The sequence below is a fragment of the Podarcis bocagei genome (assembly GCF_964188305.1).
Source record: "Podarcis bocagei genome assembly, chromosome: 16".
NCBI classification, from domain to species: Eukaryota; Metazoa; Chordata; class Lepidosauria; order Squamata; family Lacertidae; genus Podarcis; species Podarcis bocagei.
The window spans coordinates 587,054-614,486 of record NC_138142.1 but is presented as its reverse complement, the minus strand read 5'-3'; the positions used below and the strand labels follow the sequence as shown (position 1 = coordinate 614,486).

The following is a 27,433-nucleotide window of genomic DNA, read 5'->3' as shown; positions in this document are numbered from 1 at the left end:
TGGGGAAGGGGAAGTGGGAAAAGGTGTTAATAGGATGGAGTATTATTTGTATATATTTTAGAATTTTATATATGGATGTTTTATGATGGCCTATATTTGTAATTCCTAATGAATTACTTACATAAAAAGTAAGTACCGTATTTTTCGCTCTATAACACGCACCTGACCATAACACGCACGTAGTTTTTAGAGGAGGAAAACAAGAAAAAAAATATTCTAAACGAAACAGTGGATGTATGTTTTTTGTGGTTCATGCTGTGGCCACAGACATGTGATCTGACGGTGAGTTTGGGGTAGCCCAATGCAAAAATCCTGAGGATCCATGTGAATCCGTGCTTTGTGACCACGTTTTAAGTGGGGAGGGAAGGAAAAGCACTCAAGGGACAAGGAGCATGCGTGAGGTGTGTGGAGAAGGATGCTGCTAATAATGCAGAAGAGGGGTATAAGGGGAGAAGGCTCCTCTCCTCTCCCGCTTTGCTCCTTTAAAACAAGCAGGCTCTGCTTCTCTCCCTCCTCCCCAGCTTAGAGAGCTGAAAAGTTTTGCTACTATTTAGCGAGCTGAGTGGGGAGGAGAGAGGGACAGAGAGCACGGTTTAAAGCAGCCAACCAGACAGGAGCCACTGACACCTGTGTAAGCGGCTCCTCTCCTGCTTTGCTGTTTCAAAGCGAGCCACGGAGGAGGGAAGGAAGGGGAACCATGGATCCTCTGCTCATGACTGCAGCAGATCCCCCCCCCCGCCACCCATAGGCATTCGCTCCATAACATGCACAGACATTTCCCCTTACTTTCTAGGAGGGAAAAAGTGAGTGTTATGGTGCAAAAAATACGGTAAGTGTGAATGGAAAGAGCCTGATTGGCTGGCAGGCACAACAATGAATAGCAGTACTCCATACTGCAACTTTTTGTTCCATTCTCAGGGAGAGGACTCTGGGTTTTGAGCTGAACTATCAGAAGGTGCCTGGAGTGGTTTGATCCCATGCCTCACCTCCTGATCCACCCACACTCTGCTTCTGCTGAGCTTGATGTTTCAAGGGCATTTTCTAGGCTGCAGAACCAGCCTGCTTAACCTCAGAGCTCACTCTTCCATCCAACCGATTCACCTCTGCTGTTAGGACAACACTCTGATGCTCCTGCTACCTTCGTTTTATGGCTGCTTTGGATCGTAACCCCTGACTGGCTTTTCCCTCTCAGGGCATCCCAACTTATTCTCATTTGTTGGTCTAGTGATCCCCAGCTTTTCCACGTCCACCTGATCCTGACCCAAATACACACATGCAAAGAGAGAGAGAAAAGCAACTGCTTGGAGCCTGACAGGGAGCGCTGTACGAGGCATACTCAATTTTTTTGGTCAACAGCACAGTTAAAAAAGGTAAAGGATCCCTGACAGTTAAGTCCAGCCACGAATGACTCTGGGATTGCGGCACTCACCTCGCTTTACTGGCCGAGGGAGCCAGCGTTTGTCCGCAGACAGTTTTTCCGGGTCATGTGGCCAGCATGACTAAGCCGCTTTTGGCGAAACCAGAACAGCACACAGAAAAACCATTTATCTTCCCGCCGGAGCGCTACCTATTTATCTACTTGCACTTTGATGTACTTTCGAACTGCTAGGTTGGCAGGAGCAGGGACAGAGCAACGGGAGCTCACTTCGTCGTTCAAACTGCCGACCTTTGATTAGCAAGCCATAGGCTCAGTGGTTTAGACCACAGCGCCACCTACTTACCACAACAGCACAGTTGTTTGCAATAATTAAAACACAGCATTAAAAACAGGTTAAACAACTCACACTCACATTGATTATGTGGGTCTTTAAAAATATGTATCTCAAGTGCCAAAGGTCAGAGCAAAGAGCTGCATCTTCAGCATTTTCCAGAAGCTGTACAATGAAGGTGCCAGGTGCCCTCTGTGGGGAGGGATTCCCACAGCTTAAGGGCTGCCACAGAGAAGGCCCTCTCCTGGGCTGCTGACCCCTGAACTTCTGAAAGTAGTGGAACAACCAAGAGGCCCCCTCTTCCAATCTCAGCACCCAATGGGGTCTGTGGGTGGTATTTTAGATATTGTTGGCCTGAGTCATTTAAGGCTTTGAACACTGATGTGAGCACCTTAAATTGGGCCTGGAAATGAGTTGGCAGCCAATGCAGCTGTTTTATAGGCAACCCCATTCAGTAATCTAGCTGCTGCATTTAGGACTGGCTGGAGTGTCCAAGTTGCCTTCAAGGGCAGCACCAAGTAGGGCGTGTTGCAATAATCCAACCTGGAAGTTACCAGATTGTGGAGACTCACCTCCTGGTACCTCTCCAGTGTAGACACAAAGGTTCTCTTGTAGAAGAGGCCCTGCAGCCGCTCCTGTGTATAGTTGTGACAGAACTCCTCAAAAGTCGCTGCACGCTCTCTCTTCTGGTGCCGGGGGTTGTGGAAGCCAGGCGTGTCCACCACCATGATCGAGGCCATGGAGAGGGAACTTGAAGAGAAGGACCTAGGGAAAGGGTGGTTAGGATAGAGCGCCTTGTTTCCATGCAAAATCCAGGTCTGGTCTTTGATGTTCATTTATTTATTTGTGTACTTCATTTATACCCCTACTTTCTTTTCTCCAAAGAGCTCAAGGTGGTATACGTGGTTCTCCCCCCTCCTCCTCATTTCATCGCCACAACAACCCTCTGAGGTAGGTTAGGCTGAAAGGCGGTGACGGGCCCAAGGTCACCCAGTGGGATTATTTGAACCCTAGTTTGCCGTATCGTAGTCCAACCCTCAAATCATAGAATCACAGAATTGTAGAATTGTAAGGGACCCCAAGGGTCCTCTTGTCCAACCCCCTGCAGTGCAGGAATATCAACTAAAGCACCCACGACAGATGGCCAACCAACCTCTGCTTAAAAACCTCCAATGAAGGAGAAACCATTCCACTGTCAAACAGTTGTTACTGTTAGAAAGTTCTTTCTGATTTTGAGTCGGAATCTCCTTTCTTCTAACCACTGTACCACATCTCTTGTTAAGACTGCCATAGACTTCTGCCTGAAATCATGGAGAGATGATGGGCTAGATGGCCCCAGGGTCTGACCTATGTCTGTAGCATTCTAGTTTAAGAAGGCGAGCAAGACATCCAAAGACTTTGTGGTCCAATATCTGCAGAGATCATCTCAAGGCCTCTGGCTGTGGATGGAACTCCAGGTAGTCTTTTCAATGTTTGGGACCCAAGGAAGGCTTTTAAAAAGACCTTGCTTGCACAAAGAGCATTCACTCCTTACAAGGTTTAGCAGCAGATGTCAAAACCTGCTGACTGGTAGAAGCCAGATACATATTTCATTGGAATAGATGCCACATTTTGGTTTCAGCAGAGCAAGGTAAAAGGAGTGCTTCATCTGGTTGACCAGCTACAGCTGTTCCTGGATGGAGATAGCCCGACCACTGTAATCCATGCCTTGGCAACCTCAAGGTTGGATTACTGCAAGCAGAGACTTGACAACCATATGTCAGGAGTGCTCTGATGGTGTTTCCTGCTTGGCAGGGGGTTGGACTCGATGGCCCTTGTGGTCTCTTCCAACTCTATGATTCTATGATTCTAATGTGCTCTGTGTGAGGCTGCCATTGCACCTGGTGCAGAAGCTGGTGCAGAATCCAGTGGCCAGAATGCTGAAGGGGTCAGCAACATGGAACACCATTGTTAAAATCTCTGCACAGGCTACCCATCTGCTTCCAGACCAGGCCAAAGGTTCTTGCAGGGGTGAAACTAAGGGGGTTTGCCAGGACTTTTGCTCTGGGTGAAGCCTCCAGAGGGTGCCATGGAGGCTCTTAATCCGAGGACTGTCTGGGCTTCTCTCTGGCCCCCTTCTCTCTTTCCCAGGCACCCTCTCATGTAAAAACCTTCCTTGCAATAATTTAAAAAGCAGAAAGCAGGATTGCAGCTCAGCAGCACCATCTACTTTCAGCTTCCCACCACCCATGAAAGAAAAGGCAGACATGAACTGGTTCAGGGGCCCAGCAGTGCCCCTCACATGTTGCCATCAGCAGGTTCCTTGTTCCCACCGGCTCCAGTCCAGCACAGCCAATAGTCAGGGTTTATGGGAGTCATAGTCTAAACATGGTGTTATAGTTTTTTTGGGGGGAGACCCCCATAAACCCTATAAAATTATAAATGGTAGGATTTTGATTATTTGGGATGTGAAGGGAGAAATACAAGCCACAGAGGAACCCCTGGGCTAGCCTATGCAAAATGACCCAGTCAAGCTAGGGTCATTAAGAAATAATACAGAATCATGGAGAGCCATTGGCAATGCAAGAGAACTGTCCTTTCCTTTGCCCTGAGGGGTGAACAGAGACTGGGGGTTTGGAAGGCTGCCAGGGTAACTGGGAAAGGGAGTTTTGAGTAAGGGCTGCTGGGAAGAAGAAAGACTGGGATTCATTTTGGACAGGCTGGCTGAAGGCATGCTGTAAGAGCTGGACTCCCTCCATGCAGATTGAAGGTGTAAATAAGTGAATAAACCATATTTCTTAAGGCCATGACGGTCCCTGATGTTTCTCAATACTTTAAAGGAACACAGACTCTGGGTGAGTGCCTGGAACCCCCAGGAATCTTGCAGAGTTGGGGTGGGGGTGGCACACAACTTTTGGAACAATATGAAGGATTAGGGTTGCCATATTTCAAAAAGGGAAACCAGAGTTGGGAGGGACCCAACATGTCATCACAGGCTGATGCCAATGTCCCTTGTAACCTTAGAATCATAGAATCATAGAGTTGGAAGAAACCACAAGGGCCATCGAGTCCAACCCCCTGCCAAGCAGGAAACACCATCAGAGCACTCCTGACATATGGTTGTCAAGCCTCTGCTTAAAGACCTCCAAAGTAGGAGACTCCACCACACTCCTTGGCAGCAAATTCCACTGTCGAACAGCTCTTACTGCCAGGAAGTTCTTCCTAATGTTTAGGTGGAATCTTCTTTCTTGTAGTTTGAATCCATTGCTCCGTGTCCGCTTCTCTGGAGCAGCAGAAAATAACCTTTCTCCCTCCTCTATATGACATCCTTTTATATATTTGAACATGGCTATCATATCACCCCTTAACCTCCTCTTCTCCAGGCTAAACATGCCCAGCTCCCTTAGGCATTCCTCATAAGGCATCGTTTCCAGGCCTTTGACTATTTTGGTTGCCCTCCTCTGGACACATTCCAGTTTGTCAGTGTCCTTCTTGAACTGTGGTGCCCAGAACTGGACACAGTACTCCAGGTGAGGTCTGACCAGAGCAGAATACAGTGGCACTATTACTTCCCTTGATCTAGATGCTATACTCCTATTGATGCAGCCCAGAATTGCATTGGCTTTTTTAGCTGCCGTGTCACACTGTTGGCTCATGTCAAGTTTGTGGTCAACCTAGATCCTTTTCACATGTACTGCTCTCAAGCCAGGTGTCACCCACCTTGTCTATTCCAGGTTCCTCCCACATATGAGCAGGGCCAAAGCACACAAGCAACATTCAGAAAATTGTATATGAGCAGGATAGATCACTCCAGCTTCCTGTGCACATCACCTTCATAGCCCAGACATCATTGAGCACCCATGAAACAACAGCTTTGAAAGAGCCACATTCTTCCCCTTTTGCAAGCTTTACTATGCAGGAATGGTAGGAAATGTCAGGGCTAAAAATTGGATGCTGCTTCTTTAATGCTTAAAAAAGCTGGGTCAGCATGAGTCAGCGGCCTGCACCGGGTTGTATATATAGTGTGAGAAATGTTAGTTTGGGTTGTGTTGATTGGCTGGTTAGTGAAAGCTGGTAGTGTTGGTGTGTGTGCAGTTGGTCAGTCGCTTTTGCAGAAAGACTTTTAAAAATAAAAGCAGAAAGTACTCTGCAAGGATACTTTTCTCGTGGACTCTTTTATGCCGACAAGGGTCCGAGGGCCAGGCTGAGGCAACAAAGGGAGGTCAGAACCTTTTTTTTTTTTTTGCTTTTTACAAACACTGATAGGAAATGTGGCAGGAAATATCAGCCTGAAACACAGCAAAGTGTACTGGAGACTTGGCCCCACATCGAATTGTGTCCCCACCTTCTCCAGCCTGACTGAACAAGGCAAGAAGCAACATCTGGCTACCTGTGTGCCAATGACAAGTATGAAGGGAAGTTTGCTTTGTTTCAAATGGAGACTGTTAACAAAACATGTTGCCTGCAATGGCTAGAAGCCTTCTCCCTGAAGGAGCACCTGTGGCCAGTGCTTTTTTTCTTGAAAAATGTTTAGGCTGGGGTACTCTAATTTTCCTACTCATATTGAAATACTGCCCCTCAATGAGGCCAAACTTAGATTCACAAAATGTTTAGGGGTATGCATACCCCTCCATACCCTCAGAAAAAAGCACTGCTTGTGGCTATCCGCATCACCTCTGCCCAGTTCCCGGAACAAACTAAATCTCTATTTAGGATTAACTCCAGAGAATTTCTTTTTTTTATAAGATATTTATTAAGATTTTTTAAGATATTACAATACAAAATGAAAAAGAAAAGAAAATACAAAATAAAAATGATTAAAAACCACTCCATTTTTCTATTACTTATTTTCCTTAGCTTGTTTCCCGGACCTCCTCATACCTCCCTTTTTTGTATTCCAGTTCAATTTGTTGGCTCAGCAAATCCTTACCCTCTTTGTTTATCCTAATCTTTGGTCTTAAAATAGTAACATTAGATTTTTCCCTATTTAACAACCCATTTTTCATATTCCCTTAAAGCATTACAGCTGGAAACCACTTAATTTCTATCCAACATCATTCTAACATTCATTAATTTTACAATATTTCTGTAGATAGTCTTTAAATTTCTTCCAATCTTCTTCCACCGACTCTTCTCCCTGGTCTCGGATTCTGCCAGTCATTTCTGCCAGTTCCATATAGTCCATCAGCTTCATCTGCCATTCTTCCAGAGTGGGTAAATCTTGTGTCTTCCAATACTTTGCAATGAGTATTCTTGCTGCTGTTGTAGCGTACATAAAAAAAGTTCTATCCTTCTTTAGCACCAATTGGCCGACTATGCCCAGGAGGAAGGCCTCTGGTTTCTTCAAGAAGGTATATTTAAATACCTTTTTCAGTTCATTATAGATCATTTCCCAGAAAGCCTTAATCCTTGGGCACGTCCACCAAAGGTGAAAGAATGTACCTTCAGTTTCTTTACATTTCCAACATTTATTATCGGGCAAATGATAGATTTTTGCAAGCTTGACTGGGGTCATGTACCACCTGTAAATCATTTTCATAATATTCTCTCTCAAGGCATTACATGCTGTAAACTTCATACCTGTGGTCCACAACTGTTCCCAGTCAGCAAACATAATGTTACGTCCAACATCTTGTGCCCATTTAATCATAGCAGATTTCACCGTTTCATCCTGAGTATTCCATTTCAACAGCAAGTTATACATTTTTGACAAAATCTTAGTTTTAGGTTCTAACAGTTCCGTTTCTAATTTTGATTTTTCCACCTGGAAACCAATTTTCTTATCCAAATTATATGTCTCCATTATCTGATAATAATGAAGCCAGTCTCGCACTTTGTTTTTTAATTTCTCAAAACTCTGCCATTTCAATCTATCTCCGTCTTGTTCCAAAATTTCCCAATATTTCGGCCATTTGGCCTCCATATTGAGCTTTTTCAGAGCTTTTCCTTCCATCGGTGACAACCACCTTGGAGTTTTATTTTCCAATAAATCCTTGTATCTTATCCAGACATTACACAATGCTTTCCTGACAATGTGATTTTTAAATGCTTTATGTGCTTTGACCTTATCATACCACAGATATGCATGTCATCCAAATACATTGTTAAAACCTTCTAAATCCAAAATGTCAGTGTTTTCAAGAAGCAACCATTCTTTCAACCAGCAAAAAGCTGCTGATTCATAGTAAAGTTTAAAGTCTGGCAGGGCAAATCCACCTCTTTCCTTTGCATCTGTTAGTATTTTAAATTTTATTCTAGGCTTCTTGCCCTGCCAGACAAATTTAGAAATATCTCTCTGCCACCTCTTGAAACAGTCCATTTTGTCCACAATTTGCAATGTTTGGAACAAAAACAACATTCTTGGCAATACATTCATCTTTATCACAGCAATACGGCCCAGCAGTGAAAGCTTCAAATTTGACCAAATTTCTAAATCTTTTTTCACATCAACCCAGCATTTTTCATAGTTGTCTTTGAATAAATTCCCATTTTTTGCTGTCATGTTGATCCCCAAATATTTAACTTTCTTAACCACTGTTAAACCTGTCTCGTTCTGGAACCTCTCTCTCTCCATTGGTGTTAAATTTTTCTCTAAAACCTTGGTCTTTGACTAATAATAATAATAATAATAATAATAATAATAATAATAATAATAATAATTTATTATTTATATCCCGCCCATCTGGCTTAAGATGTCTTCTGAATGTCAGGTAATTATTTATCTCTTTGACATCTGAAGGGAGGGCGTTCCACAGGGCGGGCGCCACTACCGAGAAGGCCCTCTGTCTGGTTCCCTGTAGCCTCACTTCTCGCAATGAGGGAACCGCCAGAAGGCCCTCGGCGCTGGATCTCAGTGTCCGGGCTGAACGATGGGGGTGGAGACGCTCCTTCAGGTATACAGGACCGAGGCCGTTTAGGGCTTTAAAGGTCAGCACCAACACTTTGAATCGTGCTCGGAAACGTACTGGGAGCCAATGCAGATCTCTCAGAACCGGTGTTATGTGGTCCCGGCGGCCACTCCCAGTCACCAGTCTAGCTGCCGCATTCTGGATTAATTGCAGTTTCTGGGTCACCTTCAAAGGTAGCCCCACATAGAGCGCATTGCAGTAGTCCAAGCGTGAGATAACTAGAGCATGCACCACTCTGGCGAGACAGTTCATGGGCAGGTAGGGTCTTAGCCTGCGTACCAGATGGAGCTGGTAGACAGCTGCCCTGGACACAGAGTTAACCTGCGCCTCCATGGACAGCTGTGAGTCCAAAATGACTCCCAGGCTGCGCACCTGGTCCTTCAGGGGCACAGTTACCCCATTCAAGACCAGGGAATCCCCCACACCAACCCGCTCCCTGTCCCCCAAAAACAGTACTTCTGTCTTGTCAGGATTCAACCTCAATCTGTTAGCCGCCATCCATCCTCCAACCGCCTCCAGGCACTCACACAGGACCTTCACCGCCTTCACTGGTTCTGATTTAAACTTAAATCCTGCAACTTAAATCTTATTCAACTTAAATCCTGCAACTTGACCAAATTCTTGAATCAGTTCTAAAACTCTTTTGGTACTAGATTCTGGCTCCTGTAACGTCAATACTAAATCATCTGCAAACGCTCTCAATTTGTACTGTTTGGCTCCGACCTGTATACCTTTAACCAACCGGTCCCTTCTTATCATATTCAGCAAAACCTCCAGGACCAATATAAAAAGCAATGGGGAAATTGGGCAACCTTGTCGTGTCCCTTTTTCTATCTTAAATTCTTCCATCACTACATTATTTACAATTAGTTTAGCCTTTTGTTCTGAATAAATTGCACTTATACCGTTTTCAAAGCCTTGGCCTACCCCCATCCCCTGTAGGTTCTTCTTCATAAAACTCCAAGAAATATTATCAAAGGGTTTCTCTGTGTCCACAAATATCAAAACTGCTTTAGTATTTATGTTCACTTCTAGTTTTTCCAAAATATCAATTATATTCCTCAGATTGTCAGACAAATGTCTTCCCGGGAGAAAGCCCGCTTGGTCTTTATGAATCTCTTCCATCAACACTTTTTTCAATCTCTTGGCCAAAATGTCTGCAAAGATTTTGTAATCCACATTAAGTAGTGATATGGGGCGGTAGTTCTTAAGCTGAGTTTTTTCAGTCTCTGTTTTTGGTATAAGTGTAATGTACGCCTCTTTCCACGACTCTGGTGCCCTTTTCCCTTCCAGTATTTCATTGCAGACTTCCTTTAAAGGCTGTATTAACCACTCTTTCAAGGATCTATAATATCTAGAAGTCAGCCCATCCGGTCCTGGAGATTTGCCCAAGTGCATGTTTTGGATGGCACCTTCTACTTCCTGTTCAGTTATTTTATAATTCAACATTAATTTACTTTCTTGAGAGATTTTTTGTAATCCTTTTGTCTTCAGAAATGGTCTATGTCCATTTCTTTCTGTGGCCCTTGTGTGTATAGTTGTTTGAAATACCTCTGGAAACAGTTTCTAATCTCAGTTGGATTGTGTATGTTCTTTCCTTCCACTTCTAAATTTGTGATAGTATTTAGTTTTTGTCTTTTTTTCATTTGCCAGGCCAGCAATTTCCCACATTTATTAGCTGATTCAAATGTTTTTTGTCTCATTTGTTTAATTTTCCATTCTATTTCCTGATTCATCATTTCCATATATTGTACTTGATATAACTTTATTTCTCTCAAAATCTCCTGCGACTTTGGTTTTGCTCTCAATTTCTTCTCACTTTCTTTTATTTTCCCCAAAATTTTGTCTTTCTTGTCATTTTGGCTTCTCTTCTTTATTGCATTCTGTTGTATCAGGAACCCTCTCATGACGGCTTTGCTTGCGTCCCAGATTACTCTTTTTTCCACATTGGTGCTCATATTTATCTCAAAATAATCTCTCAAGGTTTTTTGGGCCTTCTTAAGCACTTCATCTCTAAATAAGGTGTCATTCATCCTCCATCTAAAGGAGCCAGTTGATGTTAGTTTCAACTCCATCCTTACTTCATTATGGTCGGAGCAGGTTTTTGGGCAGATTTCCACTTTCTTTATCTTTGGTGCCATTCCTCTAGTTACCCATATTTGGTCAATTCTAGTCCATGTCATCTTAGCTTCAGAAAAGAAGGTTCCCTCTCTTCCCAAGGGGTTCTTTGTTCTCCAAGTGTCCACTAAATCAAAATTGTCTGTCATCTCAAAAAATGTTTTCGGTAGTCTACCATCCTTGGTAACTACCTCTCTTTGTGCCTTATCCATGTTTGTAGATACTACTCCATTCATATCCCCCATCAAAATCATATTGTAATCCAAATAATCCAATAAGGTCTCATGCAACTTTTTAAAGAATTCAGATTTCTCCTCATTCAGTGCATAAATTCCTATCAAAAATTTCTCTCCTTGAACTTGAATTTCAATTGCCAAAAATCTTCCTTGGTCATCTTTAAAAATTAATTTTGGTGATAGTCTCTCCTTTGCATATATCACAACTCCTCTCTTTTTAACTTTGTCAGATGAGATAAACTCCTGTCCCAATCTCTTATTAATCAGTAGTTTCCTGTGTAACCTTGTTACATGTGTTTCTTGAAAACAAATCAAGTCCAATTGTTCCTCTTTTAGTAAATGAAAAACACTTTTTCTCTTCCGAGAATTCAAACCATTACAATTCCAACTTAACAGTTGCAGAGCCATGATGGGGTTACTTCGCTTTACCTCCAACTGTGGCAAGTGTCTGTTCTTGTTCTGTCAGTGGTGTCTCTTTCTCTGGGCCATGCAATCCAAAAGATAAGTTTGCTATATCTAGTATTCCTTTTTCCAGTGCTTTTGGCTCTTCTCCGGATTCCACTTCTTTCTGTAGATCTTCTCTGTGATCCTTCAGAAACCTATCTTTGTCATTGACTGATCTTATTTTTATCTTTCTTCCTTTATATTTAAAGGACAGGCCTTGAGGGAATTCCCACCTAAAGAGGATTCTATTTCTTCTCAGCAGGGCAACCAGATCTCCGTAATTGAGCCTTAAGTCCAAAAGATGTTTTGGAATGTCCTTGAATATCTCCACACTTGAGTCGTAAATTTCCAAAGTCTTTTGGTAATGCAGATTCAAGATTTTGTCTCTTTCCTCTTTTGTTCGAAAGGTAATCAAGCAGTCTCTCACCTTGTTCCTCCTTCCTCCTCTTCCAAGTCTAAATGCACTCACTATCTTAAATTCTTCCTTCCCCAAATCCTGTTGCCAGAAATCTGTAAATTCCTGCATAAGAAAATCAGCCAAATTGTCTTTCTCATGTTCTGGTACAGCCCTGATTCTTAAATTTCTTTGTTTCTCTTTCAATTCAATCATAGACAATGTCAAACCGTGGTCCTCAAGTTGCTTATATACCGGCGGTATCTTCTCTTGAGTAGCAGTTGCTATATCTTTTGCTTCTTCAGCTATCTTTTGGGTCGAAGCAGATTCCTGTAATAATTTTTCAATAGACTCTGTGTTGGTGTTCACCTTCTGTCCCAAATTATTGATACTTGTAGTATTCTGGTCAATTTTAACTCATGCTTCAGCTACTTGTTTATTTGTTTCAGCTACTTGTTTAGCTAAATTTTCCAAAGATTCATTAATTTTTCCAAGTGCCTGTGCCAGAACGTCTTCGGACGACATAACTTTTGGTTTAACCTGTGGAGGTGCAGCCCCTGGTATTCCAGATGGTCCAGATGTTGAAGCCCTTCACTGCAACGCAGGATCTGTCCGATAGGGTCTGCCAGACCTAGTAGTTTTTTCCTGCGCCAACTCTATCTTTCCTCTCCCATCTGCCATAACACTCTCATGAGAATCCAAGGTCGTTCCCACGTCTGGAATTTGTTTTGGAATGGAAAGTTCCTCTAGCCCAGTTGTTATTGTAGCAATGTCAAGCCTCCTCTAGGGGGACACAGTAACAGCCAAAGCTTGCAACTTTTAGAAAAGAAAATAGTCCTTATAAGTCCCCCAATTCACAAAAAACAACAGTTTCAGTTGCACTTAATCAGTTACTTTAAAACCAGGAGAAGTTCAGAAACACTGTATCTCTTCTGCAGAGTTAGCTGTCAAAAGTCCTCTGCTTACTGATAGGCTTTCCACAGAGCAGGGCAGTCCGTTCCCAGGTTTTAGGCGGTGGATTTTAGCTTCCTTTTCCCCTTTTTTTGCAGATAAATACAGTTCAAACCTTTCCCCCCTTCTCTCCTGCAATCCGGAGGGGAGATCGCTTTCCAGATGTTAAGATTTAAGTCTTTTTTTTTCAAACGTCTTTCCAAGTTTCCGCTTACAGTCTCTTTGCTTTGATCTATTTACAAGAAAGGAAGGCAGACTTCCTGTTTATACCTTCCCGCTTTGGTGCCAAATTAGCTTATTTTTTTTCTTTTAGTCCAATTTAATCCTACTCACGGGTAGTTGTTTTCAAAGTCAAATTTTCCCAGGAAGAAGTCAGTGCTCTCCGATAACGGCTATGCGGCTTCACTCCGCGGAAGAAGCAGTCAACTCTCAGCACCGCGCCGCTCACCCCGTCTCGCTCCGGAGCCCTTAAAAGGGTCCCTTCGCAACTTGGGGGGCGCAAAAGGTGCCCGCCGAGTCCCCACGTTCACAGGCTTCACCCGCCTGTGATTTTTAAAGGGTCCCCGCTTCGCTGCAGCGATCAGACCCGATCCCGCGGAGCTGGTCCCTCAGAAACTCAGAGGGAATCCGCCATTATCGATGGCGCCAACCCGGAAGTCCTAACTCCAGAGAATTTCAAGTCATAGCTAACGATGTGCCCTGCAATTCTGAAAGTGCAGTGATACCCAAAAGCTATTCAAGTTTGTTTTAAACTCAAAAAAGAGCATCAATGTTTGGCTTTAAAAGAGGTTTAGTGGCTATTGACTAAGATGGCTCTGCTCTGTCTCCACAGTGGGAGAGGCAGCAATGCTTCTGAATGCCAGAAACCACAGGGCGTGGGACAATGTTCTTGTGCTTGGGTCCTGCTTGTGGGTTTCCCACAATGGGCATCTGATTGGCCACCGTGAAGAGAGGATGCTGGACTCGATGGGTCCCCATTGGCCTGGTCCAGCTACAGGACTCTCTTCTTACGTTGTTATGACAGGCTGCATTTCCACTTGGGTCACTTAAAAGGCCAAGTTGATTCTTTTGCATTTGGGAAAGGAAGAATGCATGCATGCGCAGCACACAGTGAAGGTGATATTCAAGAGAGAAGTTGCCATAAATACCACATTCTCCCAAAGATGAGTGCTAAGACAGAGAATAAACCCTCTAAGATTTGAAGGCAGAAGAAAATCTCTCTGATCTAAGAACTATGTAACTAGGGAAGTGTCAGGGAACTGCCATCGGCTCAGGGGAGAGAGGGGAAAAGCCGGGTGGATTACAGAGAGCCCCCAAAGATCGTGGGAAGCAGCACCTCCTCAGCGCAGGAGAGTAACCACACCTCCAGTGGAGAGGAGCTTCAGGGCTTGGAGGCGGTGCCAGGACACCTTGCCTGAGCAAAGCGGGGAGGAGAGAGGTCCTCTGTTACCCACGCCCTCCTTGCGCAGTAGGCTTTCGCACAGAGAGGGCAAGCGCAGACTGGGCGTCAAGAAACTACTCTGCTGGGGAAGGTTTAAGGACCGCTCACTCTCAGATTCTGCCAGTGAATGAGCGAGCCACGGAAAAGTGGCTCTCTGCATGGTGAAGGTTTTTTGGCACCAATAACGAGCTGTTCGACAGTGGAATTTGCTGCCAAGGAGTGTGGTGGAGTCTCCTACTTTGGAGGTCTTTAAGCAGAGGCTTGACAACCATATGTCAGGAGTGCTCTGATGGTGTTTCCTGCTTGGCAGGGGGTTGGACTCGATGGCCCTTATGGTCTCTTCCAACTCTATGATTCTATGATTCTATGATTCTATGATTTACAGCTTACCAGGGAGGCATTCGCCTAATTGCTCTCGAGTAACCCCCTGATATCCTTACAGGAAGGATGAATCTATCCATTTTGGTTTCCCCCTGGACGCTAAATTTAGTTCACCACATTTTTGCATTTATGATTTTTTTTTTTTGAAAAATGCTCACCAGCATTTTAGCTGCACTGCTCCTAACACAAACATTTCCGTATGCAATTTTAGCCAATGTACACAGTTTTTGCAAGCCGTACTCCTTAGATACATGGCATTTTTGCACAAGGAGGTGTGCTCTCTACATCAATGGCTGGTGTGGCATTTGGGAAGAGGATTTGCTAGCACTTTCCAAGCCTGGTCCCAATGAAGCTTTAAGCAGCATTTTCTGCAGCTGTGAAGCCACAAGGAAAAGCCACCCCCAGCCCAGCAACAACAGCAGCAGATTGACAGCACATCTAGTAATTACTACAACCACCACCTTGTTGGGACAGAAGAGGCAACCAAGGCCTCTCCCTCCTGACCTTTGGATCCAGTCTAATGAAGCCTTTTTATTAGGAAGCAAGCCTCTCCGTGTCCCATATGAAGCTTGTTATTTGACTCCCTCAAGCGGGCGCATTAATCTCAACATGCTGGTAACCTTCGTGTCAATCCTGCAAAGTCACATCCATTATTAATAAGTAAACAAGTGTTGCTCTCAGCACACCACAGTTTTCACTCCACATGCTCTCTTTTTTAAAATAAAAAGACCAACAACAAAACAAACAAATGCATCTTTACACCTATGCAGATAACAACAGGGTGTCCCACTTAATGGAAGTAAGGACATGGCAGGAACTAACCCAACTGCTGAATGGGAAAGAGGCTGAACCTATGTGTGGAAATGAGCACTAATTGGGAAAGGTCCATCCCAGGAAGCCTGACTCCAAGGCCCACCAACCAAGAGGCCCAACATGCTGGGAATTTCAGGTGCTTCAAGGGGCCAATGAGCTCTGTAGTTGCACCTTGAAGATGGAACTTGCTTCCAAAATTAGATTGCGGGCCTGCCGGGTGCTTGAGAGCTCCCCACATTCTCCTTGGGATTTCTGTGCAAGAAGAATCTAGATTGCAAAGAGGAGAACTGAGGACAAAGTGATGTCAGCATTAGTGGAGCTAAAAGTCAGTTAAGGCATGTGGAGGGTCTGAACTCCCTACCCCTGGCAGCTACTTGATGGCTGAGGCACACACATGATCTTCTTATTTATTTAAAAAACATTTAAATACCACCATTCATTAACATTGACAACAACTGTACAGCAAACCATATTTAAAAGCTATTGTGGAACTATGTTCTCATGCAGGAGGAGGAGAATCTCGAAGGCAAATGAAACTTCACATATAAAAAGGCACTGCTCTTCCCTGATGTCTCCCTAGCTCTCTATGTTCAACATCCAAGAAAACCAGACTAAGATGCTACATATTCTCTCCAACATGTTTGGACAGCAAAAGCGACAGATGATTTAAAGACACTCACCCTGATGGAGGATCACACAGGAACCCAGGAAGTTGCCTTAGACAGAGTCAGACCATTGGTCCCCCTTGCTCAGTGTTGTCTACTCTGACTGGCAGTGGCTCCCAGAGTATCAGACAGGGGACTTCCCCAGTCCTCCCTGGAGATGCTGTCAGAGATGGAACCTGGGACCTTCTGCATGCCAGGTGGGTGTTCTGCCCCAGAGCTATGGCCCTTTCACATCTTTCTTCCACTGCAAGCATCTTTCACAAATGGCATTCCCTCCATACCAAACACCCGCCTCTCATTTATTCTCCAACTTTCAACTGAAGTCTTTTTTAAAATGTAGGTGTCATGGGCAGTGGAAAACCCAGAAAGATGCAACAACCCCTCAGCTCTTCCTATGGTTCATCACATCTTTGTGATCTAGCCAAGGAAAGGCCTACTTTTCCAAAAGTGAGTTTGCAGCATTCAAAGACAAACATACCTGTTGATGAGCGACACAACAACTGCAAACAGCTCCTCATAGAGCCCCGCAGCCATCCCTTCCACACACTCCACACCTGTCATCTTGGGACCTGAAGGAGAGAGACACAGAATGCTTAATTTTCCTGACAGTGCCTTTGGGCATGGATGCTCAGCAGTCCTCCCCACATGCTGTTAGTTCAGAGCTTTGCGATCAAACCAGAAGCAATTTCCAACCAGGGCAACTGCTGTGTCTGTCTGTTGCAGGAAAAAAACAGCAAAAGGTTTGTTGTACCTGAAGAAAACTAACCATTTGTTATGGCATAAGCCAGTCTTCACCAACCTGATGCCCTCCAAATGTTTGAGTGACAGCTCCTGTGGACACCAGCCAGCAGGGCTGTCTGATGTTGCGACTGATGGCAGCTGTCATCCAAAATGTCTGGAGGGTATGAATCATAGAACTGTAGCATTGGAAGGGACTAGTCCACCTCCTCCCTGTAATGCAGGAGGCCACTCCATCAGATGCATGACGTATTCTAACGAGGAGAGGGGCACGCAGTCTCCAATACAACCTGCACCCAAACCACCAGCATCACATTGGAACTTTTCAACAGGGAATCAGCATGGGACACAAACTATCAAAATTAAAAATCCAAATCATGATGGACAGGTAGAGGTTTGAAGGGAATAGCCCAGCCCACTGCCATTGGCCCATACCTCCCCCAGCTTGTTTTAAAGCCATGTAAGTCCATATCCATCTTGTGGCACTGAGTTCCTGTAGTGGAAACACGGAAGATGGATGAGGAGGCTTGGTGGCCTTGCACAATTAACCCTTCATTTAAGGCCGCTTTAAGTCCTTACAGGAGCACTTCTACCCTTGAAGAAGGCCCAGTTGGGGCTTGCTTACCCAGATCATGGGACTGGGTGTATGTAGACATGACACTAATCAGTATAGGTGGAGGCGGTTGAGGCATTAAGCCTTGCCTATCTGGGCTGGGTATAAATAACAGGGCTTGAACCTAAATGCAGTGTGCCTGGATGTGGGTCAAGGTTGCTGCATTGCAAACCAGACAGAAGAGCCACTCTGCTGTTGTTTCTTAGGCTTAAGGAGGGATTTGGGTTAGTGGTCTGGTACTAAGTGTTGGTTGCTTGGGTAAATGTTTGTTGGGGATTGATTATTTTTTTTTGTGTGTGTGTGTGTTAAATGAGAAGGGGGTTCATTGACTGTGTCTGTTTGGGGAGGTTTTGCACTGTTGTATGTGGGTATAGAAGCCTATTTTGTTCAATAAAGTTCAGTCTTCTTCCACTAAGTTGTTTGCATTTGGAAAAACAGTTTCAAACATTATCTGTGTGCAGAATGACTTTCCTCCATTCTGAATCCATTTAATTTGGTGACTACCTCCTTCCCCATTCTAGTATAATGGGAGAGGGATAAAAATTGCTCACTCTATAAATACATATATTCCATTTTCCATCCTGTGCATAATTTTATAAACTTCTGTCATGTCCTTTTGCAGTTGTCCCTTTTCCAAACTGATCTGAATGTTAGTTAGATGCACTGAGAGATCTTAAATGTTGCCAACAGCTGCAGGATTCAGCACCAGGAGCGGCTCTGTCGCTCCTGTTCCTCTTGGGAGGGCAGATCTTTTCCTGGTGCAAAAAAACCTGAATTGGGGTAGGGGACTTTGAAATACTGATTGGAGGAGAGTTTAAGGAAGGAAGAAGGGGAAGCAGGTGCCTCTTTGAGGGTTTTACATGCTTGGAACCTGAGCCCGTTGCTAAGGAAACCAACTACAGCTGGCATCTTTTCTAAATTGTTTTCAGGTCCATTCCTTAGCAAATTTCAGCCACGAATAAACACTGGTTGTTACTTAGTGCACAAAAGCAGGTAGCAGTGGTGGTGGTGGAGGCAGTAGATGAAAAGAGTTACAGAAAAGCAGGGGGGCGTTGTCAAGGCATAAAACAGCAAGAAAGCTGGCCGCAAACAGCTTGTTGCCTGTCCCAGTTCTCAGTAGGCAGCTAATATCTTGGTTACGCCTTCCTTCTCCAACCCGCTTTTCCTGCTTTCAAATACCTGGCAGATTTACAATTCAAAGAGCTGTTTGGAAAGCCAGCTGTGCTTAGCTACCTTTTTTTTAAAGGGCTGAAAATCAAAAGGGTTTTATTTTTAAATAACCAATCTCATTGTTTTGTGTTCAAGTACAAAAAAAATATGTTACCTCTGATTGCCCCTGTTGTAGTCAAAAATTTGAAGGCAATTTGCCTCTGACAAGGTGGCTTTGCATGCTGTGGCCCACAGAGTGCTAGTTAGTAGGGAGGGGGGGAGTGGTCCTTGGATACGGGGTTGTGAGCACTTCCTCTCCTCCTGCATCACTGCCTGCAAATGTGTCCACACTTACCTAATCATTGCATGAGTGCCACAATTAAGAGAGGCAGAACAATAAGGTGTGTGACAGAGAGGCAGAGAGAGAAGTGATACGCAGAAAGAACCCAGACCTCAGTGAAAGAGCACTTGGCTTTGCATACAGAAGGTCTCAGGTGCAACTTCCAGGTAAGAAATGTGCTTGGTCAGCAGGCCTAAGCTCAGGCATAGGACAGCTACTGTCAATCAGGGCTTTTTTTCGGCCAGAACTTAATTCCGGCACCTCTCCGGTGGGTGCCATTGCCATTATAAGAGAACAAGGGAGACATTCATGTTGAGTTCTGGCACCTCTTTTTCGGGGAAAAAAAACAGCACTGCTGTCAACCAAAGCAGACTGCATTGGATTTGGTGGGCCATCATTCTCCATAGGAACACAGGAAGCTGCCTGTACTGAGCCAGATCATTGGCTCACCAGGCACAGAGGTATTTCCCAATCCTATGTGGTGAAGCTGGCAGGGATTGACCCTAGCACCTTTCATGTGCTAAGCAAGTTCTCTGTCCCTGGGCCATAGCCCTTCCTTAGACTTCAGTGTGGGGAATCTGCTCATGGTTCAGGGCTTGGAATCTCTAAGGAGGACCTTTTTGGCAGTAGAGCTGAGAATGGCCTCTGTGAGCCTCAGCTGCCTCTTTCTGTTTGCTACACTGACAATACTGAGGTCGGGTGAGCAGGGCAGCTTCACAGGTCCCTGTTACAAGGGGAATTCCATGATATGCAAAGGGATTAAGGGCAAAACTGCTTTTACTATAATGCTGTTATACAAATCTATGGTGTGAACACACTTGAAATATTGTGTGCAACTCTGGCTGCCTCACCTCAAAAAGGACATTGCAAAGTTGAAAAAGGTTCAGAAAAGGGCAAGCAAAATGATAAACTCTCTTATAAAGAAAGGGTACACCAACTGGGTATTTTTATTCTAAAGAAAAGGAGAGCAAGAGGGTACAGGTCAGAGGTTAATAATGTTATGCATGGTGCGGTGAAAGAGAAGCTTTTCTCTCTCATAAAACTAAAACCCAGGGAGTATCAAACAATGTCTTGTGCAGAAAGAGTGGAGAAAAAAAGTTTTTCTTGTTCTCTCTGAATAGCAGAACCCAAAGGGGTCATCTAGTGAAGCTAAATGGTGGGAGATTCAGAACAGAAACACTTCTTTACAGAGCACATAGCTAACCCTTGGGATTCACTACCACAAGATACAGTGATGCCACCAACTTGGGTAGCTTTGAAAGTGGTTTAGACAAGTTCATGGAAAATAAGTTTACCATCAACACGTTGCTTCCAGTATGGGAATCATGAGCAGGGAGAGTGCTGCTACTGCACTCATGTCCTGCTTGTGGACTGGCCACTGTGAAAACAGGATGCTGCACTAGATGGGCCGAGGGTAGGGGGGAATCTATCTGTACCTGTTTGAGTTGTTCCCAAGATGGATTCAAACATGCATATTCAACCCAAGGTTGATGGAGGGAGGGGAATTGTCAAAACGGAGCCTCTCTTTCCCCTGCTAACTTTGCATGAGGAAAGGCCCTTACCATCCGACCAGCCTTGGTCCTGGCTGAGCTGTCCTCCAGCTCCAGACGTGACCTGCTCAATAATCCTCTGGAGGTGGTGCTTGAAGACGGCTGTTGTGAGCTCCTCAAAATCACAGCCAAGGACTTCCGCTGCCTTGTTGGCCCACTCAAACTGCATGAACTGCTTCCTGCCAACTGAACAGAAAGGAGAGGAAGGGGCTTATGCTCAGGAAGCCTTTGTTTTCCATGACGACTCCTTCTGGCTCACTTTTAATGATTAAATTTGTGAATTCTGTGATTTGTGAATGACAAATTATTTATTTGTAATTTACAATATGATATTGATATAATTCACATATGATAGCCATCTTCAAATATCTCAAGGGTGTCACATGGAAGAAGGGAACAAGCTTGTTTTCTACTGCTCTGGAGGGTAGGACTCAAAACAATGGCTTCAGGTTTCAAGAAAGGAGATTCCGACTAAACATCAGGAAGAACTTTCTGACAGTGAGAGTTGTTCATGATGTTGGATGATGGCCATCTGCCATGGATGCCTTAGCTGAGATTCCTGCATTGCTGGGGGTTGGACTGGATGACCCTCGGGGTCCCTTCCAACTCTACAATTCTATGATTCTATTTATTTCATATCATTTTTATATACACCACCCAATTGTAAGAAGAAAAAATGTCCGAGTGGTTTGCAAAAAGAATAAAACAGCAAAATCAATAACAGTTAAGAACAGCTACTGAAAACATTCAAATCATATTTAAGATCAAATATAAACCAACAACAGATTAAAAACACATGTCAGCATTCTACATATCCATGTAAGCTTGTAGAAACAAAACTGCTTTTAGCAGGTGCTGAAGAGCACAGTGAAGATGCCTGCCTGGTGTCAAGAGGCAGTGAGTTCCCTAGGGTGGGTGCTGCCACACTAAGAAATCGATTACTCACAGCGGTACAGTGGTACCTCAGTTTACGAACTTAATCCATTCTGGAAGTACGTTCTTAAACTGAAACCATTCTTGAACCAAGGGACGCTTTCCCTAATGAGGCCTTCCGCCACCCGGGGCCCTTCTACTGTTCAGATTCCGTTCTTAGACCAAGGTAAAGTTCGCAAACTGAGACACTACTTCTGGTTTTGCGGAGTTTGTAAAACAAATAGTTCGTAAACAGGGCTGTTCTTAAACCGAGGTACCACTGTACATGTTTTAAGTGTCCCCTGTAACAAGGCCAGTTCTGCACATGGGCCTATGTGGCTAAGGGGATCAAGTTTGTAGTGTTGATGTATCCTGGGTGGGCTATGTTTCCGTTAAGAGTGGCCAAAGAAATAGAGCACGGTAGCCAGAGGAAAAGAAAACCAAAGCAAGTTCATGAGGCAGACTTTTTTTAAAGAGAGGGGGAGAGAAGGAAATGAAGCAGGTCTGAAAATGAATGGCTGTTCACGTACAAAGTGCTGGTGGTAATTAGCTGCAATTTGATGGCAGCCATTCATAAACGAGACAGAGAGCAGAATTAAACTGATGGTAGCAATTAGATTTCATTTCACCTCTGAGCACCGCCTTTGATTTTGCCCTGCAGGAGTCATATTTCCATGCGCTGAAATGCAGCACAGCATTTGCTGGTGGCTTTGAAAGGGCACCTACAAAATAAGAGCCCACTCCCCTGCCTCCAGCTCTGCCCACTGCTCTCCCCTTTGGAAAGACTCTTTGTGGGATTGCCCGGAAGGCCTCCTGCAAGGAGCAGCCAATCCTGGAAAAATGAGGCTACAGCCACCCAGCCACCCAGCCACACCCCCACAAAACCAACTGGGTGAATATATTTCCAAGGAAATCGTTTATCCCCTGGGATAATCACTTCAACTTCATGTTTCCCAAAAAGGATCAATAGAGAGTCAAATTGCAGAATGAGCCAGTCTGCAAAGCTTCAGACTGATAAGTTGCAGAACCCACAAGCTGGCAGGAAACCAGGTCAACCAGGTCCTACATATGCAACTTGGAAGCTGGATAGAAAGGCAATGGAGCAAGGAGCAAGGTCTCTCACTGGGTTAAGTCTTATGACATGATGAAAAAAAGACAAGAAGGGAAAGAGCCACCCACATGCTGACCCGACAAACTGTCTGAAATGGTCAATCCCCTTTTCTCAGGACTAGCAATCTCTAGCTAAATAAGGCAAAACAAAAACCTCAAACCCTACAATTCCAAACCACAATTCCTCAGATTCCTTTCATGCTTTTTTTGGAGGGGGAGAACCATGATAGTTTAAATAAAAAAATTCCTTCCAGTAGCACCTTAAAGACCAACTAAGTTAGTTCTTGGTATGAGCTTTCGTGTGCATGCACACTTCTTCTTCTGAAGAAGTGTGCATGCACACGAAAGCTCATACCAAGAACTAACTTAGTTGGTCTTTAAGGTGCTACTGGAAGGAATTTTTTTATTTTGACTATGGCAGACCAACACGGCTACCTATCTACTACATGATAGTTTAAGTATGTCCTCCTTTATGCATAAAAACATAAGTCTTTCATCTGTGGAAGGATTTGCATCACAGTCCTGGATTTGCATGAACTCAGGGCAGGGGAGCTAAAAAGAAGGCAATTTTTAAACAACAGCAGACTTTTGAACAATGCAGGGAAAGAGAGAGAGGAACTGTGAACATATGGGGGACTTGAAGGAGCTGTGGGGATTGTTGATGTGTGTGCAGCATCTACTCTTGGGTTTTCTTCTTTTAATAGACTTGCAACAGAGTTTTGTTTTAATTGAGTATCTTTATTATTTACAACAAATTACACTGGTCAAATACAAATATAAAATAACATACGTAATCCTTTCCTCTTCCAGCCATCCAGCCAGAGACCTAATGCTGACTCATGTTCATTTACATACTGACACTTGACACTCTGACCCTTATTGATCACATGCCCTTTATAAAGGCTCCTGTTGCTGGGTAGATTTTTCTATTGCCTAGCAACCTGTTTAAGACCAAGTTCTTTCTATTCTTTCTAGAATATTCCAACAGGGATATGGGGCATTAAAGGAGGCATGAGGAGATGGGGGCAGGGGTGAAACTATGCTTCATTTCACCTGGGTCAAAAACCCAGTTTGGCGCCCTCTCCACAAACATTTGCGTACACACAGGTTGGGAGCCTCAATGGTGTTCCTCTGGGGCAAAAAAGAAAACAAAAAACCAGCTAGCCCCCCGTAGCTATGGATGGGGGCATTGGGTGAAGTGCAAATTGGGGGTTGGCAAGTGGGGTGGGGAGTTTGGCAAGGGTGCAGGGTAGGTGGGGCTGGCAAACAATGCAAGCAGGAGCAGCAGGCTCCTTGACTCCAACAGTCCTTACTGGAACATGTTCAAACCACTGGACTCTTAATGGCAGGTACTGTCCTAGTAGGCTGGAGCGTGGAGCTAGACAGGTGGTGTTGCTCCAGCAATGAAGCCAGTCAGACCAGGGAGCTTATAGAGGAGCTTATAGAGGAGCTGAAGCCAGGCCCTGATCCACGCAGTGGCTTCCATGCACTTCCACATTAAAACTTCTCCCTAGGTCCCCATCTCCACCTGTATGCACACGGAACTGGCCTCCTATTTGGTTGCATAAACAGGGATTTAGCCTTCAACCTAAGGATCTTGCGCCTAGAGGGGCACGTTCCTCATGTTGACTTCTGTACCACTTTTTTTCTTCATTAGGGTGGTTATTTACACACCCACCCACCCACAAAAAAAGATGACACAGAATTGCAAACAATTTTCATGTGCTAATTTATATGTATAGATCAAGGAGAAAGTCAGCTCAGCTCACATTTCAAGGCAACCAAAATTTACACCTATCCAAACTTTGTGATGCAGTTCTCCAGCCAACCAACATTTACAACAACAAAAATGCAAATATTAGGGGGAAAATGTGTATAAAAATGAATATATTTGTGAAAGTAATACACAAATGTGCCTTGTGTTTGGGGAAATTGCTTGCAAAACTGTATAGTATTAGTCAAAACTGCATACAAAAATGTGTTTATTGGGAAACATTAATGTGAACATTCTGATGAATTTTTCAAAAAGAATTTTCCAAAAAGAAAATCACAAATTGCTGTGGAAATGTGGAAGACTGAATTTAAGTTTGGAAAAATGAGAAACTGAAAGAACCAAAAGTAGCACATCTTCCCATCACTAGTAAAGATGCAGATTTTAAAAATCCATGATCATTGAAATAGAAATGCAAAACATCTCAGCATGGTCAAGGAGCCTGTGCCCAGGGGACCAGGGTGCCTGCTCAGGCTGCCTTCTAAGTGCCAGTTACAGATAGGTAGCCGTGTTGGTCTGCCATAGTCAAAATAAAAAAAATTCCTTCCAGTAGCACCTTAAAGACCAACTAAGTTAGTTCTTGGTATGAGCTTTCGTGTGCATGCACACTTCTTCAGATACACTGGCATCTGAAGAAGTGTGCATGCACACGAAAGCTCATACCAAGAACTAACTTAGATGGTCTTTAAGGTGCTACTGGAAGGAGTTCTAAGTGCCAGTCATGGATGCTCAACCACAAGTCACTGCCACCACTCAACTCTCCCTTCTTAGGGTCCTTTAAACTGGCCAGTGCCAGGTCAGTTGTTCACACATCATTGTGAACTCTTTGATCAACTGTTACGGAGCAGAAAGGGGGGGGTCATGTTTGTAATCCATTCCCATTCCCATAAACCCTGTGGAGGGTTCGAGGCGATGACCTCGAGGGCACTCTGCCCTGCAGAGACCCCCCAACCCCTCCATTGTGTCACACCAAGCACAACACAAAACTCAAGCCCTGAAATAAAAGTGCCCCTTTTCTCCCTGTGCCCCTAGACTATATAAACTAAGACCCTATTGTTCTCTAATCATCGGTACATAAAATGTGCCTTTCAATACATGCTCCGCTCTGCATGTTTCCCCCTCCTTTACCCATATGTTAATCCTGTATAACCCACCCCTTTCCTGATATAATCATGATGTAGCAATGATGTAGTGATGATGCTTTTGAACTGTATCTGGGGTAATGGTGGGAAGTTTTAAAAGTTCTTGACACTCCGTCAATCTTACCTTGAACCTGTTGCGCAATTGTCAGGGGTTCAGGAGCAGAGGCAAGGGCAAGGGAGGAAACAGAGAGCGAGGGGGAGGAGGCAGAAGAAAAGATGAGGGATGACGACGACCCGAGATCTCCGAGTCTTTCCAGTGAATCAGAAGATTCACAGAAAGGAGCACCAGTGGCCAGGGCAAGGGGGGAGCCTAGGGGGACACCCCAGGAAGATAGAGCCAGAGGGGACTCAGAGGAGAGCAGTTGGAGATCGGGACCAGCGTCACCGCCAGAGAGCAGGGAAGAGGAAGGGCGCCAGGGATCAAGCGCTGGCAGCTCACAACAGGGGGGAGGGCACGAGTCAGGAGTGGCCACACCTCCATCGGGGAGCGAAAAAACGGTCAGACGGAAAGTGGAAGGTTGGGCGCGCGCGCCAAGTTCAAATGCACAGGAAAGTGACGCAGTAGGCAGCCCGGAAAGGGAGCCAGGTCCTAAAGCCCGGCGCAAGGAGACAGGAGGTTCCGGGGGGTCGGCGTCAGAAGAATCCCGGAAGGAAGAGACCCCGGGGGGCAGAGGGACCCAGAGGAGAACAGTCAGGCGGAAAAGGTGGAGCAGGGCTAGGATATTAAGTTGGTGCACAAGGGGCGGAGACTCAGACGGAGCTTCGCCGATCTAACCACTAGACGTAGAGTTGCACGCAGCAGCTTGAGAATGGAAACTGTAACTCAATAAAGACTTTTACTTAATGATTGCTGGCTAGTGTGATCCTCTGTGAGCTAGGATCTGGAAGCAGCTCTGACAGCAATAAACATGGATCTTCTCTAAATTGCTCCAGTCTCTGGCTGCGCTCCTTTTGTTCCACAGGGACCTGCAGACTCAGTCCGACGAGCTAGGTGGCAGAGCAGCCTCGCACCTAGATTTTCTGTAACAGTTTGGCGCCCAATGTGGGGCTGCGGTTCTCCCGTGTTGCTGACCGGGAGCCCCGAAGTCTTCAGTCGGCACCGGGCCGTTTTGCCTGGGAAGATCCCTCTGGACCCCTGGTCATCTTCAGGGCGGTAATTGACCAGCCTCAAGGGGTTCAGCCGGGGAGCAAAGAGAGATCTGGCCGGCTTATTCAACAATCCCGGGATCACAGCTGAAGGCATGTGAGTATAAGTTAAAATCCAGTGCACTGGTGGGAAGGGGGGTGGTAATCTCCTGGCAACTTAATTCTCTGCCCTCTTATCTATCGTTCTTTCTTACCTTCCTCTTGGTCCGGTTAGTGAGAGAGACAGAGGACCACTGCTTCTATGATTCTATGCTTGACCCAAAACGGGGGTTCTGAGCTCTATCTCTTTGTCTTAAACACTCCAGCCAGCCGCACCAATCGAGAGCCCGGAAGTAAGACGGAGAGGACCGGCTTAAACACCCACCTCACCGCAACGGGCATCTCATTGAAAGCAAGGGGTTGGAGCTCTTTTTATGATCTTCCAGCCAGCCGCCCAGGGGGTTGGAAGGGACTATCTTTCTATCCTTACCGCAGCTGCACCAGTCGTGCCACATAACACGTGTATCGTGCGTGAGCTCGCTTCTGAAAGCAAGGGGGATATTCCAGTTCAAAAACTCTATCCAGGGGTCGCCTGAGCTGTCACCACACTGCATAACATCCCTTTTCCTCAAGTTTGTGATGATAGGTAGGAGGTTGCCAGGAGGGATAGCCTAGGAGGAACTGGGCAGGATTTGGCAGACTGAGGAAACAGGATTTGGCAGAGTGAGGAAACGTTTGGCAGAGTGAGGAATAAGAAAAAGGAAAGAACGAGTGCCGAGGGTCTGGGGAGGAAACCAGATAGCTAGGGCTAAAAAAAAAAAAAAAAAAAAAAAAAAAAAAAAAACCACTAAATTGTTAGGCAATGGAAGATAGAAGAATCAGAGAAACCCCTGTATAGGTTACCCGAAATCCTTACCAACCCCCTTTTCTTTCTCCCCTCTTTA

General features: G+C 44.8%; 1 protein-coding gene across 3 annotated transcripts in view; it reads right to left on the bottom strand.

Moving 5' to 3' along the window:
- MYO18B (myosin XVIIIB) overlaps window positions 1–27,433 on the bottom strand; it is a 385,232-nt gene that overhangs the window by 246,902 nt on the left and 110,897 nt on the right. For all 3 annotated transcript variants that reach the window (XR_014002918.1, XM_081174521.1, XM_081174522.1), the window contains 3 exons: window positions 20,442–20,615; window positions 16,518–16,608; window positions 2,282–2,474 (listed from right to left, as the gene is read on the bottom strand). Coding sequence is in view for 2 of the 3 variants with exons in the window: in XM_081174521.1 (XP_081030647.1) it covers window positions 2,282–2,474; window positions 16,518–16,608; window positions 20,442–20,615 (458 nt within the window). In the remaining variant the exon portion in view is untranslated. The remainder of the gene's footprint in view (window positions 1–2,281; window positions 2,475–16,517; window positions 16,609–20,441; window positions 20,616–27,433) is intronic.